Source organism: Anolis sagrei, chromosome 1, assembly GCF_037176765.1.
Source record: "Anolis sagrei isolate rAnoSag1 chromosome 1, rAnoSag1.mat, whole genome shotgun sequence".
In the NCBI taxonomy this organism is placed as follows: Eukaryota; Metazoa; Chordata; class Lepidosauria; order Squamata; family Dactyloidae; genus Anolis; species Anolis sagrei.
In genome coordinates this window covers 104,731,469-104,752,111 of record NC_090021.1, presented here as the reverse complement: position 1 = coordinate 104,752,111, position 20,643 = coordinate 104,731,469, and the positions used below count along the sequence as shown (strand labels likewise).

The following is a 20,643-nucleotide window of genomic DNA, read 5'->3' as shown; positions in this document are numbered from 1 at the left end:
CATGTATTATTTTACTCCATTACTATTATTAAAATTATTATTTTACTCTCTTTAATATTATTATTACATTTGTATTATTGGTTTTTATTTCATCTATTATTTTTCTCTCTTTATTATTGGAAGAATACGTAAGCACATTTACATTGAAGAAGGATAGAATAATGGTTTAATCAGAGCTGGACAATTTTATCTTAAATTACAGTTTTATGTAAATATTCAAAAACATTTAACCTACTGATGCCTCAATTAATGTAATTTTATTGGTATCTATTTTCATTTTAAATTTACTAGTAGTTGCTGCATTTCCCACCCTCGGCTTATACTTGAGTCAATACATTTTCCCAGTTTTTTGTGGTCAAATTAGGTGCCTTGGCTTATATTCAGGTCGGCTTGAATATATATGGTAGATATTCAACCTGTACACATTTTAAAAGGCACTCGTGTGATATGCATTCTGACTGCAACAGGATACTCGTTGATCTGGGAACATAGTATCTCTGAAATGGACTATGTGACACATATTTAGAAAGCATGAAAGGTGATCCACAACTAAACTTCAAAGCGTATGTTAGTTCAAGAAATGCAGGCCTAATCAGGGTTCTTTTCACATTTATCCCACCAAGTTTTATAAAGAGGAGTTACAAACCTGTGTATTATTTCTTTTTTGTTTCTGAGAAGCTAGCCGTGCCATTAATTCAGATTCATGCCCTTTTGACTGATTTGCATCAGCAGCCCCGGTTCCATGCTCCTGCAAAGGAAAAGGAAAGTCCCAAAAATAGTGACAAAAATCCTATATTTAAGGAAGGTCACTAAGTTCTTCTGAAGTGATGTTAGATTGTATTTCTGAGAATAGACATTTGGGTCTTTTCTAATGCTGTGCAGAAAATGCTGTGCTTTTTGGTCTACATAGCAACTGAGACTCCTTGTAGACAGATTTTGAAGTTTCAATTATTGTAATTTGCAGCTAGCTTTCTAGCCTAATGTAAATTATTTCAATTTTTCTCATCTTTTGACTATAATCTCCAGCAAAGGGAGATTAAACCAAAGAATGATCATTCCAAAAGCAACATTTTTACTGATTATTACTTAGATTTTTCTTATGCCAATAAATCCTTACTACAGAGAAACACACTACATTGTGTTTACATGAGAACAGCCCCAAAGACAACCTTGAAGAAATGTTCAAAAATACTTTCATTCAACACAAGTTTTCCTGTCTCACCTCTTTTGCCTGGTCCTTCTCAGCTGCCATTCCTGCCAGTTCTACCGCAGTGTTGCTCTGCAGGTTCTCCTCTCCTGTCTGTCCTTGCGTTTCATGCTCCATTCTCTCAACGGCCTCAGGTAAAGGCTCCTCTTCATCTGGATTGTTGACATCCTCATTTTCCTGAAATCAGATTCAATTATGAGTGTCATGGAAGAGTATCCAGAAACAGTTTTGCAATGCAGAATATCTCCTTGTGCTTTAAAACAAATGCTATTATTAATTGCAATGTTAGCCTTATGCCATATATATTTCCTCATATGCTGCCAAGGAAAAATATTGACCAAGTAAAAAAGTAAAACCTGAGGATTGAGGCCTTTGTCGGTAACTGGGATGCCCTTCTCATTGTCTGCTTCGTGAGACTCTTTCTGGTCTTCTGTAGAGGATTCCTCCTCTTCTTCATTGCCTGCATTTTCTTGTGTGTTTACTTCTTCTTTGATTTCTTCTTCCATTTTATCGTCTCCTTCACCTTTATCTTCAGAAGACTCCTTTTCAAGTTGCTCAGGGTCCTGACCTTCTTCACCCACATCTTCAAGATCCTTTTCCTTCATCTCTTTTTCATCTATGTCTGTAGGTTTCTCTTCAATCTCAAAAGGATTTTCCCCTAAAGAAAAAGACAAACTTTTTAGATTAAGTTTTTCGTGTTTGTGTGTGCAAGCACATGCATATTTAGAACAATTGCTCAGTTGCTAGAAATGAGGCAATACTTCAGATTCATAGTAAAAGCAAATTCAGTTGTGCATTTCAAAGCAATACTCCTATTGGCACAGTAAACACTGTTAATATAATACAGAAATTAAATGCTCACATTATGTTCTTTCAAAGTTCAAATTTGTGCCTGCTAATAACCAGAGAATTCACCAATTGTCTAAATATGTTACATTTGTCATAAAAAGTAGAGGTTTCCCCGTGACATTAAGTCTAGTCGTATCTGACTTGGGGGTTGGTGGTGCTCATCTCCATTTCTAAGCTGAAGAGCTGGCATTGCCTGTAGACACCTCCAAGGTCATGTGGCCGGCATGATGGCATAGAGTGCCGGTACATTCCTGCAGAAGCAGTACCTATTGCTCTACTCACATTTGCATGTTTTTGAGCTGCTAAGTTGGCAGAAACTGGGCCTAACAGCAGGAGCTCACCCTGCTCCCTGGATTCAAACTGCTGACCAGCAAGTTCAGCAGCTCAGTGGTTTAACCTGCTGTGCCACCAGGGGGCTACCATTTGTCATACTCAGATACAAATCTAAGTTGTATCAAGCAGCAAAGTCACAAGAAGTCTAAAACAAGAATATATTCAGTGACTTCCCATCTATTTCATACTGAACTTTGGAGCAGCTACACTGTCATGTCCAGGATATGAACAACTCAAGTACAGAGGGACAGGTTTAACTCCATAACTGCTCTGGTTGAGATGTCACCAGATTTAAAAAGTGCTTTTCACATAATGTCATAGGAAAGATTGTGAGTACTTGTTAATGTTATCAGTATTAATAATAATCTACTCATAATCTTGCTTAAGCTTATTATTATTATTATTATTATTATTATTATTATTATTGTCGTTATCATTCTGACCCACCAGGAAGTAGGACAAGAATTCAAAGGAACTTCCCAACAGTTATCATAGGAAACCTTTATTATGACTGTGCTATAATACCCAAGCTGTGAAAATATGAGAACTAATTTGAAGTCTAAATCATTTTTAAAAAGGCAGTAATCTTGATTCAAGCACTTCCAGCATACAAACATTCTGGACATAACAATGAATTCACAGGTGCCCAATAGTTATCACCATGAACACCAACTAGGGCTACTCTCTAATGGGAGTTGTCCTCATTTTCTCCAAATTATAGAGTCCATCATTCCATAAATTTGAATGGAGCCAGATTAAGTCTGTTCATTTGCATTCAGTCTCCAGCTACAGATAGACAGTGGACAACCACGAAAAAATAAATAATAACTGGAACATCTTTGTTATCTACCAGAAACATCACATTTTGTCAGCTGTACCTTCTCCAGAGAGACAACATGGAGTAATAGTTTGAGTGTTGGACTAAACTCTGGAGATTAGGGTTCGATTCTTCGCTTGGTTGTAGAAACCCACTGAAAGACCTTGGGACCTCAATAAATTGGAAAGAACTTGGACAATGATGATGATAGTAACAACAACACACCTTCTTCATCCTTGTCCTCATCATCCTTTTCTCCATTTTCTAGATTCAGGTCAGGAGGAAGTTCTAGGGCTTCCGCTTCAGGCTGTTTCTCCTGTTTCCCATGATAGGGATCCATCTCATTCTCATCATATTCACGCTGGTAATTAAAAGAAAGACGTATCACAAGAGGAACCAAGTGGAAGGAAGTGCACAAAAACCTTTATCATGACTCTGGATGTTATGTTCTGATCAGCCCAAACAGAAAAGATCTGACTGCATTAAGGAAGTGTATTTCAGCTTGAAAAACTGAAAGTTGTTCTCAATGTACACAGTTAAAGCATGGATAGAGAAATCACAAACATGCCTTTGCTACAAACAACAAATCCTCTCATTTATTTTCAAGCCTCATCAAAGCTATATTTTGAGTGTTCATCTGAATGTGTTTATTCTTTATAGCATGTATCACATTTTACAAAGTATGAAATGAAACATGAATAACGGAAGTATTCTCGGTTATTAATGAAGCTGGGAACCACATAACATTAATTATGTCAGGCCAAATGCAAAAGAATTGGTATCTACTTAGAGAAATGTAAACACACAGATGGATGTATATTTCTGGACCTAAATTGCTTCTCAGTCACACAGGCATCTTTTTCAGGATAACAAGATTTCAAAACACAATTTTGGGCTTCTTCAATCACTGCCTTTTGCTTGTTCCCATTACTTGTCCTGCTCACTACATAAATTATGGTAAGAGTTTTAGAAAATTCCAAAGTCCTCAATGGTTAGTTCCAAAGTAGGCATTGTATGGGAAACAAATCTGGATATTTCTGATGAAAGTGAACTGACCTGGGAAATAAAACAAGTTACTTTAGAGACCATGAGTGGGGAAACTTTGGTCTGCAGACTTGGATCTAGTCCCTGCAGCCTGTGCTTCTCCACTTAGAGAAGGGAATGAAATCTCTGTTCTTGGAAGTGCTGGCCAGCTTTCCTCATCCTTCAAGTGAACAAAGTCCCCTTCAGGCCCCTATCTCACCCATGTGGGAAAGGGGCTGCAATACAAAAGCCTAGTTCCATGTTGAAGCACCAGGTGGACCACGTCATCTTGTGTTTTAGTTGACAATTCAATGACATCAGGATAAGAAGTCGCACACCCTCCCCTTGGGTTCAGCCCCTCTTCCACTACATCCCCAGCATGCACCCCGTGGTTGCTTTATGATCCTTGGGGGCAGAGAGTTCTCCAGGGGAACTATTCGTAATGTGGTCCCTTGGACTCCCAACAGTTGCCCACCTTTTGTATACAGGAACTCTGAATAACATGAAGCCACTCTCCTCTACCCAACTATGAAATATGGCACAAGTTTAATTAGCAATACCAGAGGTCCAGGCTATGTGACCACAACTAATCTTAAGCTAACCAGCATAGGATCTGTTGAAATAAACTAAAATGACATATGGGTCATGTTAGCATAGGATTGCTGTGAAATCTCTTTTATTACCTCATCTATTTGTTCATGGACCTTCTCTCTAGTTTCACAATCATCCATTTGCTTCTCTTTTTCTTCATCTTTTGGTGGTTTTTTATCTTTTTTGTTGTCAACATCCACATTATCATCTTTGGCCACAAGTTCTGAATCACCCTAAATGGTAAAAAAATATGTATCTATGGAACCATTTTACTGTAAAATTAGGCCATTTTACATGTGGAAAATTAGGTAATTACTAAGATAAGCAAATTCATTCATTATGCTTCTGACACTAATTGTTATCTATAGCACTCCAGCACAGAACAAAAAAAAAAAGGCAGCATGAGCAGGCACTGATAACAAGAGAAATGTGAGCCCTAATTATTTATTTAGAGTATTTATACATCCAGTCTTCAGCCACAAAGACTCTCAGAGCATCTCAGAAATTGTTTATTTATTTGCTTTATTTCTATACCGCATTTTTCAGCCTAAGACGGCGACTCAATGCGGTTTGATTTGACAGTTATCAAACCTCTGGCTTACAAACTAAATGAGACACTGGGACACACAAGGAAAAGGGAATTGTGGTGTAGGATGAGATTAAGTCTAGCTAATACTGAGGTTTTAATATGTCTCTGAGGCCAAGGCAATGGAAGTTGGCAATAGCCTTTTGCATGCTTCTGGGCCCCAAAACACCAGGAAATAATAATAATAATAATAATAATAATAATAATAATAATAATAATGCTGGATATAGATGTTTGCTCAAGCATGACACACCACGAAGATCTGAAGAGGTTTTCCAAGTCTGTTTAGCTGAATGCTTGTATAAATACTGAGTACTCTGAAAAGAGAGACCAGGGGAAGGGACTGCATATATGCCTGGACAAATGATGGAAATATACTTTCTGTGCAAGCTCCCGAACAGCAAAGCTACAACATACAATGGCGATATAAAAAAAAATTGTACTGAAATCTATATGGCTAAAATAGTGTCAATTTTATAGCTTGATTGTCTGTGATTGCTTCATACTACACAGCCACACGGATTCACAGCTTTCAGACTACTGTTTGTGTTGTTGTCACTCAAACCGGATGTCCCTGGCTTTTGCAAGAGCAGTAGCTCTTGTTGCAATGGTGTAGTAACAGTAAGGCCGCGGACCATATTTTAGTTCTTGCGGACCACTGGTGGTCCATGGACCACAAGTTGGGAACCACTGGTTTACTGAAACAATGCTATCTTTCCATTTATATTAGGAAGAACATAAACACAATTGTCTAACTCCACTGACAAGTATAGTAACACTTCCTTCCAGAACATACATCTGGTATCATTGTTACCTCATCCATTCCAGGTCCAGTTTCTGTTATGCTGTCCTTATCACTTCCATCTTCATCGTCGTCGTCATCATCTCCCCAAAGCCTTTCATCCAATTTGTCAGCTTCAGCATCCCCAAGATTTCCCATTTGCTTATCTAAGTCTTCATCGTCATCAGAGTTTTCATCATCTTCTGTGTAAGAGAACAGTGTCTAACGTAAGTTTTCGAAAGCACTGATTCACCTATAGAACTCCCCCAAATCACTGATATGATAAAAACAAGGACTGGAGATCAAAAGGAGTATATATCTATATATCTTTCTATATCAGTGGTTCTCAACCTGTGGGTCCCCAGATGTTTTGGCCTTCAACTCCCAGAAATCCTAACAGCTGGTCAAAACAACCGGGGACCCACAGGTTGAAAACCACTGCTCTATGTATATCATTTGCTAAATGGGGAATACCAACAAATTATTTATATCTATAGATATAGTGGTGGCAAATGATATACCCTATATTTGCTGTACGGACATACTGAAGTATAAGATTGAATAAATACATAGAAATTTGTTGCCAAATTTAATATTCTGCAACTGAATAATGATTTTAACAAGGAGACACTCACAACAATGTTTTTATGGCTTTGTATGGTTGTTTAATATATATGTTTATATTTTATGCTAAATGTTTTAACAGTATTTTATGATTGTTTTATTTGTTGAGGCATCAAATGTTGCCAACTGGGAACCCCCCTGAATCGCCTTCGGGCTGAGAAGGGTGGTATACAAATATGGTAAATAAATAAATAAATAAATATTATTTTCAGAAAGACAGAATTCTAGAGGGAAAAAATTGCTGGCAGATTTCTCTTTCTTTTTTTGTATAATGTTTTTTATTGAGCACTTCCAATTTTTACATCACAAGATGAAGAGAAAGAAAGCAGGAAAAAGAAAAAAGTTAACAAAGTAACAAGAAAGGGGGGTGGAGTTATTGTTAGTGAATTCAATTGTTACAAATTATCAAGTATGTTGCAAAAAGGGAGGAGAAGGGACAATTATTAGTGGACAAAGTTATTATTAATACATCTATTTTTTCATATCAATTACAATTTCAAGTATTACCTAAAATAGAAAATATTTTTCAAGCAGCAGTAGCTGCCAACCCTGGAAACCTTTCTCCTATAAACATTACAAGACAGCAAGATCATCTAATTTGGAACTTAATTTTACCACAGATTGCTTCATGCGAATTTTGTGAACATATCAATGCATATATGCATAAGTTTATTCTTTAATATTGTGATGAGATTAGTATCACAACAAGAAAGATTTCACTTCGAAGGGTGAAATAGTCTGCCCTGAGTCCCCTCGGGGAGATAGAATGGAATATAAAATTATTATTAATTAGTATTATTATTCAGAACTTAATGCTTGTCACTCATCCAAGCAGAGTAGTTTGTATGTGCATATTGGTTTTTATAAGGAAAAAAAAACATGAAACCTACACACCTGGACTTTCTTTCTCCCCATCGTATGTTTTTCCTTCAAAGTCCTCCGACATCTCAACTGCATTGTCTTCTCCTTCAAGATCCGGTTTAGATTCTGGGTCTTCCTCTGGCTTTTCTTGGTCTTTTTGATATGTATCTTCCACCTAGAAGATTTAGTAAACAATTACTGTACAGAAACTTTACTTTAAAAAGCCAACCCAAGAAACCTAGGCCAACCTAAACATTGACCTAAAATCCTACCTGAAAGAAATAACAACCCTCTCTGCTCTTTCTGTGTTCCTTTGTGAGGAAGCACCAAAGAGCTGCAGTTGTCCTTTTCCTGCCCAGAAATTCAAACAGACCAGAACCAGTATGCAGGAGAGAGAGTGGGGCTTTTTTTTTAAAGTATGTGTGTGTGTATGTATGAATTAATAGTGTACCTGAACTTTTATCAAAACAGGAACCATTACCCTTTCTGAGTAGGATGGTGAATGGCCTTTTTTGAATGCTTAGGCAGGGAAATGGTGGTGGTCAGGGATGGCTTGCCCACTGCATCAGCTATATAGCGATGCTTTCCCCTCTCTGTGGAATGACCCTCAGGTTATCCACGGGTCATATCAAAATCCCTAATTCAGGCCCCAAAACCCACCCTCAACTTATATATGGTATTTTGTTTCCTCTTGTCAGCCTTAAATAAAATATGTTAATACTATATTAGGATATATCCTCTATTACAATAATTATTTTTCTAATCAAAAAGGCATAACTGGCCCACCTTGTCCTTGTTTAATTCTTTTAGCATTTTATACTTTGTTTTTATTATGTTATATTGTCATTGTTTTATTGCATTACTATGTTATTGTTAAGCATTTTTATTGGATGTTATTGGCTGTTTTTTATGCATTTTATTTTGCTTTATTGTAATTGTTTGGGCTTGGCCTCATGTTAGCCACCCCGAGATGGTGGCGGGGTATAAATTATTATTATTATTATTATTATTATTATTACTACTGGATTTCATATTTGGTATCCAGTATGATTTGTTTTCTTTTTGTTTAGTAACAAACTGATGGTCGACAAGAGGAAAGTTACCCTGAAAACTATTGAACCATTGTAAGAAAATAAACCAATAACTTCCATTAACCTTCATGCATGCTGTTTTCATGATATTTAAGACTCCTTCCAGGATGCTGCTACAACATATTAATTAAGAGTATGTATGTGAAGCAAAGGCTGAATTCTGAGAATACAACCATACATTCCATTTCCACATACCTGATCTTCGTGTTCTATCTTGTCACTCACGTCCTTTTTCCCTTCCCCTTCTCCAAGGCCCCCTCCTTCATAATCATGGAATTCTGTTCCTCCTTCTCCCGCAGCATCCTCTGTCAGCTCTTTTGGTAAGCAAAACCCCTAAAAAGCACATTAATGTGAAGAGAGGTTAGCACTCAAAACTAGGCTTCATGATACTTCTTGAATGCTTCTCCCAAGTGGAGCAGAGAAAGTGCTAATTTATTTACTTGTATACTTTCGAACATCGAACAGAATGATGGGCTTCTATGAGATTATTTCTATATATTGATTGACAAATGAGGTCATGTAACTGGAGGGCCATTTTGTTAAATTCCCCCCAAAATTGCATATCTTGCAAAAGGCATGTATGGATCAAAGTTGCTCTTATGGGCAGCACAGTTTATTTAGGCTCACCGATTCTCCATTTATTTTGCAGAGAAGCAGCCCTATACACATTGCACTACAGGTGTGGTTTCAAGTAGTTTGAAACTTTTAAAAATGATTATCTGGATATCAAAGCTGGCAAAATGGAACATGTACAATTCAACTGAACAGGAAAAAAACCCTCAAAAGTATAATGATAACATTCTGAAGATCAAGTTAGAAGACTATATACCAATAGCAAAAATGACACCTGTACTAGGCCCTAATTTTAAGATCAAATATATATATATATATAAAAATACAAATCTTTAGGAGCAAAGATTAAAGTTCCCACCTAATCAATATAGATTACAACAACAATAATCTTACATAGATGTCGACTCTGATTTCATTTTTTTCATACTTCAAAATGAGAAATATTTTTAGCACATATAACGAGAAGATAAGCTAATATTTCTTACCTTCTGGGCCAGTTCAGTAAATATACTCGTTAGAACAGAAAGCAACTTCCCAGTACTCCTGTGTGTGGCCAAGGAAATGGTGAGGTAGAAAAGGATGGTGCTGGAATACTTGTAAAGTATTGGCATTAGACGCACCATTAAGTGGCAGGACTGATTGAAGAGCTGTAGGCAGAAGAAATCAGGTATTTTTTTGTGTGAAGGCACATCAAGTTGTAAACTCCCACCATATCTCTATTTGAGGTACAGCTTTTTAACAAATCATCAGAGAAATAATTCCAAATTATCCCTCTTTTTCACTTTGCTTCCATCAACCCAGTTGAAGAAACCCAAATCAGAATCCAACCCATTATGTTCCAGATGGTTGTTATTTTTTTTTACCTTGCACTTGTACACAGTATAATCCTCGCCATAGGATTTCAGTCGCTCCAGGAGTTCTGAAATGACTGAAATTATTTTCTGTATGTGCAAAGAATTCACATCTGCACAGATGTCTTCATCCAGGAGCTTGGTTAAATGCCCCGTCTTGAGAGGGTTAACTGAGGTCTCTTCCTCTGAAGAAAAAATAATGACCAAACAACAGTTAAAGAAAGGATTGCCAAAGAGGTTTTAAAATTGGTTACTCAAGTAGTGACCATTCCATTGAATTTGAATTATGGATTAATAATATATTTTTTTAATTTTACATGACATCATTTTAAAGCTGTATTGAATTCTGGGCTGGGAAAAGGGTGGGATATCAATGTAATAATTAAAAATAGCAATAATTTAGAATGAAAATCGACTAACTGACCCACTAAGAGTATCACAGAATACAAGTTTGTGCTCAATTCCACAATATATATATATCTGAATGTTAAAAAAGAAAGTTCAACTAACCATTCTCAGCCACTGAGCTGCTCTCCTCTTTTTCTTTTCTCCTCTCCACCAAATGTTGTATCGCACTCAGGACAACCTGGATCGCAAGTTCTACTTGTTTGGAGAAGAGGTCTACAAAGCTATCATCTGATTTTTCTTCCCCTTTGGAAAAAACAGAAATATTAATTGGAAACACACTTGATCTCTACATTGCCCAAATATGCTATCACAAAGTAGTCTCTGTGGCAGCTAAACAGCAAATGTAACTACAGAAACACCAACTTAAGATGGACAGCACCTCTAAGGTTAGAAGGCAGACAGAGACTGTTGCTGGCATCACAGCAAACAACATGGCTGAAAGATCTGAACTAAGAACAAAACTAGGACTTGAGCATGCCGTTTTGAACTGGATAAACCAGAGTTCCGCTGTGAGTGAAAGAAAGGGTGGAATGAGACAGCCAGGCTAGAGGATAACAAAGAAAACAAATCCATGTTTCTTTATGCAGTCAAAGCAGACACAATATCTTTATTCATATTATTAACTGGCCTAATAAGAGCGCTGAGAAGTGGGTTTGAATCAGGCATGTCAAATGAGTTATCTTGAATTTTTTTTCATGTCAGGAGCAACTTAAGAAACTGCAAGTTGCTTCTGGTGTGAGAGAACTGGCTGTCTGCAAGGACGTTGCCCAAATATCCCGAACACATGGGAGACCACACCAGTGTCGGGACCAATGGGTAGCACACAAGCTAGAGAAAAATGTCTAGAATCATCAATAAAATCATGATCTAATTCTACTGTATTTATTCATGCTTATAATTACCCAATGGTGATGAACAAACCTGAACAAAGTACTGGATTATCAGTTAGAAGGAAGAAAAGATTGTCTTTACCCTCACAGTGTGAAATTGAACTGAACAGTTGTGTCCTCCAGATAGCAAAGTCATCCACACTTTTATTAATTTCCCCTTGAATGTATATGAGACTTTTGATGATTGCCATTTGTGAGATAGCTTGACTATCTTCGGGCAGAAGAAACAAGGACTCAATGTCTTGCAGTTGGGTTGAAACCTTCAACAAACAGTCCATTCCGGAAGAACACACCTCAAAGCTTTTCCTGCAAGACAAAAGTACCTGCAGTTCCTTTAAAAGCTCAATTTTTCATCTGAACATTTACTTCAAAAACATAAATGCAACACACAATTTTAAATATATCTGCAGGAAATATCAAAGATATGTTACAATGGTGCAGTGTACTAAACCACACATTATGGTATTTATTTTTCCACAAATGACCAAAGAAACTAGTTTTGTTGTACTCATTTCTGGTTCAGTTCTCTTCCATCCCCTTTCTCATGAGTGTTATGGATTCAGAATTGATTCAAGCTCAGGAACCAGCAACAAGCCATGTATTCGACTTGTAATTTGGAGACAGTGAAATAATGGTGTGTGGGTGTGTGTGTGTGTGTGTGTGTGTGCACAGGATATAGTAGTAGTAGTAGTAATACTAATACTACTACTACTAATAATAATAATAATAATCATACAGACTATAAGCAGAGGCACAATACTGGTGCTCAGATGATCCACTGGAACTTGTGCCACAAATACCATCTGCCTGTGACAAAAAAACTGGTGGGATCACAAGCCAGAAGGTACAGAAAATGAAAATGTGAAACTACTCTGGGACTTCCGAATTCAGACTGACAAGAGTTTTGGAGCAAGACTCCTGACTTCACAATCGTGGGGGGAAAACACACAAGGTATGGATGATCAATGTTGCAATCTTAGGTGACAGCAGAATCGATGGGAAGCAACTGGAAAAGCTTACACAATATGAGGATTTAAAGACAGAACTGCAAAGACTCTGGTACAAGCTAGTAAAGGTGGACCCAGTAGTGATTGGCACACTGGGTGAAGTACCTAAAATCTTGGCCTGCACTTAAAAACAATTGGTGCTGACAAAATTACGATCTGTCAGCTGCAAAAGCCACTCTACTCAGATCTACACGCATTATTCACTGATACATCACACAGTCCTAGACACTTGGGAAGTGTCCGACGTGTGATCGAATACAAAAGTCAGCATAGTGATCTTGTTTGCTGTGTATCAAATAATAATAGTAATAAGGATATTTGTAGGTTTTGACAACTAATTTGCTCTTTTTCCAAATTAAAATATATAGATAAATTCTGGACTGTTAGATGGGATATAAATTCTTGTATTATGATAATGCCAGTGGCAAGAAAGCGGGAAATCAAAATCCATGTTTTATGTTTAATTGTTAAATATTAGTCTGTGTGTTGAGTAGTTGCTATGTTGTGTTTTGTCAAGTTATTAGTTCTTGTCTGTCAAGCTAGTGTCATATCAATAACAGAAAGAAAGAAATCACACAAACGTGCTGGTATTTGGAACTAGGCATGCATATGGCATTCTGTAAATAATGGCCCTTGCACGCCCTTTAAATCTGATTCAAATATTTTGCTGACATAGCCTTTCAGGTGTTTTGGACTACAAGTCCCAGAAAGCTCAGCTATCTTACTAGTTGTTAGAAATTATGCAAGTTGAAGTACAAAATACCTGGAGGGCCGAAGTTTGCCAATGCCTGTGATATCCTCTGGAATGCAGCAGATGCTGCTTCTACGTACCTCCTTCCAAATGCAAATGACCACAACTCTGTCCCCAATTAATTTCTACAACTACAACTAAGATGGGTGACTTGGTAATCTGGCACTGCAAAAGGCTGTTTAGTGTGGCTCTCTGCTGGGATCATGTGCTTCCTGAGCACCAAACACATACTTAATGGGTGCTAAATGCAAGATCTATTTAATCCTTTTGCTGCACAAAATGGACAATGGAAACCATTCTTTTAGAAAGTGCACAATTTAGATTGCACAATCTATAAATTGGGTGCAATCTATAAATTGGGTAATGTGCACAATCTATAAATTGGGTAATGTTAAGGCAATATGTTTATCTTGGTGTCATAACATGAAACATACCAGGAATGGAAGAGAGTCTCGGAAGAGAGCTGTCTTATTCTCTCCACGTCTGATTTTACTGCCTTAACTTCAACAAGCATCTCTTTCACTTGGGAGATCAGCTGTTGATACAATGGACCATACTTCAGCATCTTGCATCCAACAGGCAGCTGATCCGTAGCTACTGGCGTGACGAACTGTAGCTCTGAGGCATTAAGTTCAGGTCGCAATTTTTGAACACTGGATGAATTTAGTTCAGTTTCCTCAGATTGCCTTTCTGTCCCGGGAGAATTCAAGAAGTGGCCTTTTGGGCAGCACTCTATAAACCAGGAGAGTTGCTCCAGGACCATCACGCACTGCATGGCCAGGTACTGCAACTGGTCTGTCCACTGCTGGATGCCATCTTGAGGAGGAAAAGCAACTTCATACTCATTCGTAACATTCAACCTGGCATGAATTTCCTCTACACAGCTCAGAAGGTTCCTGTTCGGGGGATTCAAACAGGATAACAATAATTAGAATACAATCGAAAGAGCAACTGTCTTTAGATTATGCAGCAAAACCAACAAAGAATATTGTGATATGGTAAGAATCAGCAAATTTGATCTGGCGAAAATATTCATGGACTGATGAAGTGGGCTGGGGTCCATGAAGATTTGTGCCAATTTACAACTTGTTGGTGTTTTAAGATGCCACAAGAGGGTTTGTCATTTTTAGAATGCAAATGTTATAGGTGAAGTAAATAAAGTTCAGATAAAGCAGCTGTTACTGCAATGTTTAAATACTGATGATTGATTGATTGCAGAAGATGGCTGGCACCTAGACAGTGGCATATGCAAATCTAAGCTCACCTGACAGTTGCATATGTTCTTTTAGGTTATGATTCTCTTTCTCCCTGCAGTGACCAAAACCCTCCCCAGACTCACAGTTTTATTTTGAGAGTCCCCTGTCATTCTGTTGGGGACAGAGAAGCAACTGACTATGCCTGATAAAATAGCAAGTCTAGTCAAAGGTGTTGTGTGTTTCTATAAATAGATCTATAGTTTCTATAAAATCTCTTCAGAGCCTCGGATTGAAGTTCTACAATTCAAATTTTTATTTAAGTCAGAAAAAAACCTCCCCTCAATAGTCTGCAGGCAATTGTCTGCTTTATAGGATTTTGGAATAGCGACTACAGAAAATGAATGCTATTCCTTTGCCAGTGATCTGAGAGTAAAAAACAAAAAGGGAAAACAGGGATCGCTTTGATTTTACTTCTTAGCAGTAAAAATGTCTAGATTAAGAAAACCACTGCTTTCATACACAGAAGTCAGTTTTTGCAGCTTTTCAACAAGCGGCTTGCCATGCTTAAGCAGTCTGCACACCACATCTCTTAGTAGTCTGAATGCTATCCTTTGTTTTTAAATCAGAAGAATGAACAGGAAAGTCAGGTACCTAAGGAAAATCCAGTGCTCCGTCAAGGCAGTCAGGGAGTTCCTCTGTTTGACAAGTATCTTCATGAGGTGTGAAGTAAATCCCTTACACCTCTCCACAGTGCCCAGTCCAATTTCCTGTTGAAACAAGAAAGGGGCCTGTACTCGTGGGTTTACCTCCTACTTGTATTACTGGAATGCATAGATCTTTACCTAATAATATCACAATAAATGCAGAAGACACTGGAAACAATAAGTATTATTATTATGTAAGTTTTACAATGATAACAAAGAAGAAGAAGAAGAAACTGAAAAAGCTTACACGATAACAAGGATTTAAAGACCAAATTGCAAAGACTCTGGCACAAGCTAGTGAAGGTGGTCCCAGTGGTGATTGGCACACTGGGTGCAGTGCCTAAAGACCTTGGCCTGAACTTAAAAACAATAGGCACTGACAAAATTACCATCTGCCAGCTGCAAAAGGCCACCCTGCTTGGATCTGCATTATTCGTCGATACATCACACAGTCCTGGACACTTAGGAAGTGTCCGATGTGTGATCAAATACAAAAGCTGGCATAGTGATCTTGTTTGCTGTGTACCAATCTTATTGTGGATCAAATAATAATAATAATAATAATAATAGTAATAATAATAGTAGTAGTAGTAGTAGTAGTGGTGGTAGTAACTTTATTTATAATCTGTCCTATCTCCCCAGGGGGACTCAGGGCAGATTCCAACATACAAAGGCAAATGTTTCTTTGACCCACTAAGAAAATGCAACAAATGCTATGTTCAGCAAAGGACAAGAGGGATCCTCTCACCTCTGCAGGAGTCTACCATATACCATGCAACTGTGGACAAGTCTACGTAGGGACCACCAAATGCAGCATTGCCCAAACACGAATCAAGGAACATGAAAGTCAATGCAGAGTACTTCAACCAGAGAAGTCAGCCATAGCAGAGCACCTGATGAACCAAACTGGACATAGCATATTATTTGAGGACACAGAAATGCTGGACCACTCTAACAGCTACCATGTCAGGCAACACAGAGAAGCCATTGAAATCCACAAGCATGTGGACAATTTCGACAGAAAGGAAGAAACCATGAAAATGAACAAAATCTGGCTACCAGTATTAAAAAGCTTCAAAATCGTAACAGCAAATAAAGAACCAAACTCAAACACAAGGGAACTCTACAAAAGAAACAATCAGGAACAGGCAATCAACTCTCAAAAAAGGATCCCCTCAGACAGTAACAAGCCACACCTAAAAACTGTCAGGCCATCAAATGTTAATCAAGGTGGCCAACTGAAACATTCACACCTAGCTCCAACTGACAAGAGTTCTTTCTCCTACCCTGGACTTTCCACAGATATGTAAACTTGTTTTTCCTAGTTTCCAATGGACTTCACAACCTCAGGGGATGCAAACATACAATGCCAGCACAGAACAAACAAGGACTGACATAATAATCCCAGAAAAACCCCACATATGAAAACAACATCAGAACCTAACATCACTAAATTAAACAAAACGTAATCAAACAAAAATATATAATGACGCAAAATCTGAACATAAAAAATCCACAATGATTTACAAAAGCCAACTAAAGTTCCCAAAGTTATGTGGGTCAATTGTGTGCAAATAGCCTTTGGCAGTAAACTGGGCAAAAAGCAGTTATGTAAGCTGCATTGGCTAGTAGCTAGTCTACTCTAGTTAAGCTAGTAAATTTAGTATGTAGAAATATTTGGAAATAACTTTCATTAGAGACAGACTAGTAGACCTGTTAGATGATTACCTCCATCCATTTGTTTTATATCTACAACATGGCAAGTCGAAACAAGCCTGGGGACGGCTATACTTATTTTAAATAAACTTATCAGACTTCTCAGTGACTGATCCTGCCTTATTTGCTCAAAACTGTTAAAAGCATAAAGTTAAACCAAATCTTTAACGTTATTTGAAGCCACTCTTTTACCTTTGAAGGTGCTAATAACACTGTCTGAAGCCTACAGTGGCGTGCAAGAGCCTGATAGAAATATTTCTGGCATCCATCCCAGGAGGAAGATATCTCAGAGAGTAACCTGGAAAGTACAAGACTTGTTTTATGCCCTAGAACAAAAAAAGTGATCTGCTTCAAAAGTTTCAAGGTAGACAACATAGATGCAAAGCCTTAGAAATTCAGTTCAATTACGTTTGTAGGAAGCACCGACCAATTTTACATTACATTAGTAAGTTATGATCCTAATAATGGATGTACACATGTTAGAAGTGATGATTTAATGTAAGGACCAATTACTATTTCTGGTGTGTTGATTGCAGGGGAAGGGAGTCTGATGGTGGAAGAAAAGACTTAAACTTTCTTCCAGCTATTTCTTTAGAATATCCTCATCAAATGTACCCTTTTCAGTTTTCAAAAGTCAAACAACCCATTTCTTTTTAAACCCCTTTCTGTAGCCTGAAAAAGAGAAGATACATACGTTGAATCCAATTTCTGCGTGCTGCTGATCAAGGACAATGCACTATGCAAATCCAATGGCCGAAGGAAAAGCAGTTCCTGGGAAGTTTTAGAACGAGACCAAGCAAGGCCTTTGCGATATGACAATCCTAGGGAGACAGTTGAAACACATGGATTAGTCTCTTCTGTGATTTGAAAGTAAAGTCACCGGGTTCCCTCCACCCTGCATTATTTTCAGCTAGTTTAAAGAGACACTAAGATATATAGAGATTTGTCCTCAACAAGGTTTGTCCTGTGAGAATATAAGAAGCTACAAAATTAATCACTCTTACAAACTACTACTACTAGAATAGAGATAAATTCTTTAGTATTTCTTAAGAATACTCGCTCCACCTTATGATAATAGCTACTTTCAGATGACTATCACTGAATGTATTTACTAAATTTTCAAATTTGACTCTAATGCAAGAACAAACCAATGTTTGGCATAACAATGAGAGCATCAGGCATCTATACTCTCCTTTTGCTTGGAGAAAATTACAGCTTGGGTGGGTTTCCAAATCAGAAATGTTCAAACCCAGGAAAAGAAGCAGGAGTCTAGGGCACACTGATGTAACAGGAAGGATCTATAGCTCATTAAATGAACACAAGCTTAGAAGATCCTATGTTCAGTCTCTGGCACCACTAAATAAAATGATCAGGTAACAAATGACAGGAAAGAATTTCACCTGGGATCCTGAGAGCTGCTTATAATCGGTGTAGCCAATATTGAACTATATACATGGATAAGTAACCTAATGTAGTAATAGACAGTTTCTTGTTGGCCTACCTAGTCAACTCTGAATCATTTGTTTTGAATTTGTATTCTATTTGAATTTTGTATCCTGTATTTGGTGTATGTTTTTATAATGATGTATTTTTATCTATGTATTCTTTTATATGTATTTTATTAATGTTCGTATGTTTTGACTCTGTTGTACCCTGCTTTGAGTCATTAGGAGACACAGGTAAACAATAATATATATTAAAAAGGTAAAGATTTCCCTTTGACCTTAATTCTAATATGTCCGACTCTGGGGGTGCTTATCTCCATTTCTAAGCTGAAGAGCCAGCGATGTCCGTAGACACCTCCAAGGTCATGTGGCCAGCATGATTGTATGGAGTGCCATTACTATCCTGCCCGAGTGGTACCTATTGATCTACTCACATTTGTATTTTTGAACTGCTAGGTTGGAAGAAACTTGAGCTAACAATGGAAGCTCACCCCACTCCCCGGATTCGAACCACTGACCTTTTGGTCAGTAAGTTCAGCAGCTCAGCGATTTAACCCTCTGTGCCACTTGGGGCTCCATAAAATGCATTATTATTATTATTATTATTATTATTATTATTATTATATCATGTGAGTGGACTTGCACATGTAAAACAAGATTTCCCTTTCCTCCCCTGTTTCCTGCAACCCCATCTGCTCTGGAGGGCCTTCCATTTCTGCAAAATAATTTTGTGGGGGCACACATGGGCAATCTGCTCTGCCACTGCTCTTTGTTCTTTTGGTAAAGAGATCTAACTGGATATATTTCTACATTCAGGCAAGTCATGGCTTGGTATTACAGGAGAATGAAGCAAGAGAGGCCAGATTATTAACTTATTTTTTGCTGTGTACATAAAAACCTAAGATACTTTCTCATTTGTGTACAAGTCCACAGCAGCACCTGAAACACTACAAACTAATGCATGAATAAACCTAGCAGAGATTTCCTCATGTCTGCAGGAAGTCACTGCTAATAGTATCCACGGCTAGTTGTATAGCTGGTCCACGCCAACATTTTCCCCACATAGTCACAGGCTATCTGCAGTTTCAGATAACTGTGGTGTGACTAAGAATGTGTCTCCCTGGATACAGTGGTTTTACTGTATAAAGAAGTCCAGTATTGGGGGGGGGGGGGGGGGGAGACACTAAGAACAGAATATTACTGTTTATCTGAGTCCCCTTGGGAAGATAGAGCGGTATATAAATAAAGTTTTGTTGTTGTTATATTATTCAAATTTAAAAATTTGGCTTAATTTCCCTTTACCTGTAGTTGCAAGATGTTTAAAGAGCTCTGTTAAGGCCCTTTGTTTCTGTACAAGGAAATGTTTGGCCTCAGATTTCTGTTTTTCCTTTTCTCCAGCTGGATTTACAGCCAGATTCTGCAATTCATGGGCAGAGGAAATTATGTCACCTATAAAAGGAAGAGAGGAATAAAAATAATCTACATAGTAACATTTACACTCTCATTCTTACTCCACGGCTTTAACGACAAAGCATTTGGAAATGTGAAGATCTAAATATATAAAATTATATGTTTGTATTTCTACAGTGCTTACCAGTAAAATTGTCAAGATTCTCCACAAGATCCAAAAATGAATTGTTCTTCACCAGACCTGTACATATTTTCTGCATCCGCTTTGTGAGCTTGGGCAAGCGGCCCTGAAGGGATTCTGGTTGAAACACCTCTTCTTCAAATTCTTCCAAAAGGACAGCCTGATATAATGTCAAAAAGAGACAAGCCACTATGACTATGGACAGACCAAGCCATCAGACTATTATGCTCATTTTTGAAAAACTAAAGCTCAAATATAGAAATGAGAGGTGGACACCAAGACCAGTTTTGTCAACTTTCCTGCTATGCCTTGTTGGCTGCCATTAAAGAAAGAAGCCTGGACGCCACTCAACAAATGGCCTCATGAGAAGCCCAACTTGTACTCCGTCGTGTGCGTCCATATAACTGAGCAAATTAACCTATCTATTTCTAAAAGCCCGATGATTCAAAATAGAACAGATGTATTATTTATGAAACAGAACAGCACTTTCATCCCATGCTTTTGTTCCTTAGCTATAACTTGCACTATCCTTTTTCCTTCTTCTTGTTTACAGTTGACCATGTTTTTACGACAGTCGACACTATTATTGGGCGACGTTTTGAGTTAAAATTGTTGTTTTCTATATTGTGGGTTTATCATGTATCGTGCTGTGTGTTTATTTTATGTGTTGTTTTAGGCACTTTGTACCACGTGTAAATCGCTCTGAGTCCCTTCAGATAGACTGAGGTACAAAAATAAAGTTATGTCT

The 20,643-nt window shown here is 37.7% G+C and overlaps 1 protein-coding gene across 1 annotated transcript in view; it reads right to left on the bottom strand.

Annotated features, from left to right (window-relative positions):
- The window catches only part of MDN1 (midasin AAA ATPase 1), a 131,670-nt gene that overhangs the window by 13,183 nt on the left and 97,844 nt on the right, over positions 1 to 20,643 (bottom strand). Inside the window, exons 74-91 of the mRNA XM_060753035.2 lie at positions 19,899 to 20,055; positions 19,607 to 19,753; positions 17,554 to 17,680; positions 17,052 to 17,157; positions 15,091 to 15,206; positions 13,678 to 14,139; positions 11,568 to 11,791; positions 10,698 to 10,838; positions 10,200 to 10,372; positions 9,822 to 9,983; positions 8,959 to 9,096; positions 7,706 to 7,847; positions 6,221 to 6,390; positions 4,913 to 5,053; positions 3,432 to 3,567; positions 1,564 to 1,865; positions 1,223 to 1,384; positions 647 to 748 (exon numbers count right to left, since the gene is read on the bottom strand). Coding sequence (XP_060609018.2) covers positions 647 to 748; positions 1,223 to 1,384; positions 1,564 to 1,865; positions 3,432 to 3,567; positions 4,913 to 5,053; positions 6,221 to 6,390; positions 7,706 to 7,847; positions 8,959 to 9,096; positions 9,822 to 9,983; positions 10,200 to 10,372; positions 10,698 to 10,838; positions 11,568 to 11,791; positions 13,678 to 14,139; positions 15,091 to 15,206; positions 17,052 to 17,157; positions 17,554 to 17,680; positions 19,607 to 19,753; positions 19,899 to 20,055 — 3,108 coding nt within the window. The remainder of the gene's footprint in view (positions 1 to 646; positions 749 to 1,222; positions 1,385 to 1,563; positions 1,866 to 3,431; positions 3,568 to 4,912; positions 5,054 to 6,220; positions 6,391 to 7,705; positions 7,848 to 8,958; positions 9,097 to 9,821; positions 9,984 to 10,199; positions 10,373 to 10,697; positions 10,839 to 11,567; positions 11,792 to 13,677; positions 14,140 to 15,090; positions 15,207 to 17,051; positions 17,158 to 17,553; positions 17,681 to 19,606; positions 19,754 to 19,898; positions 20,056 to 20,643) is intronic.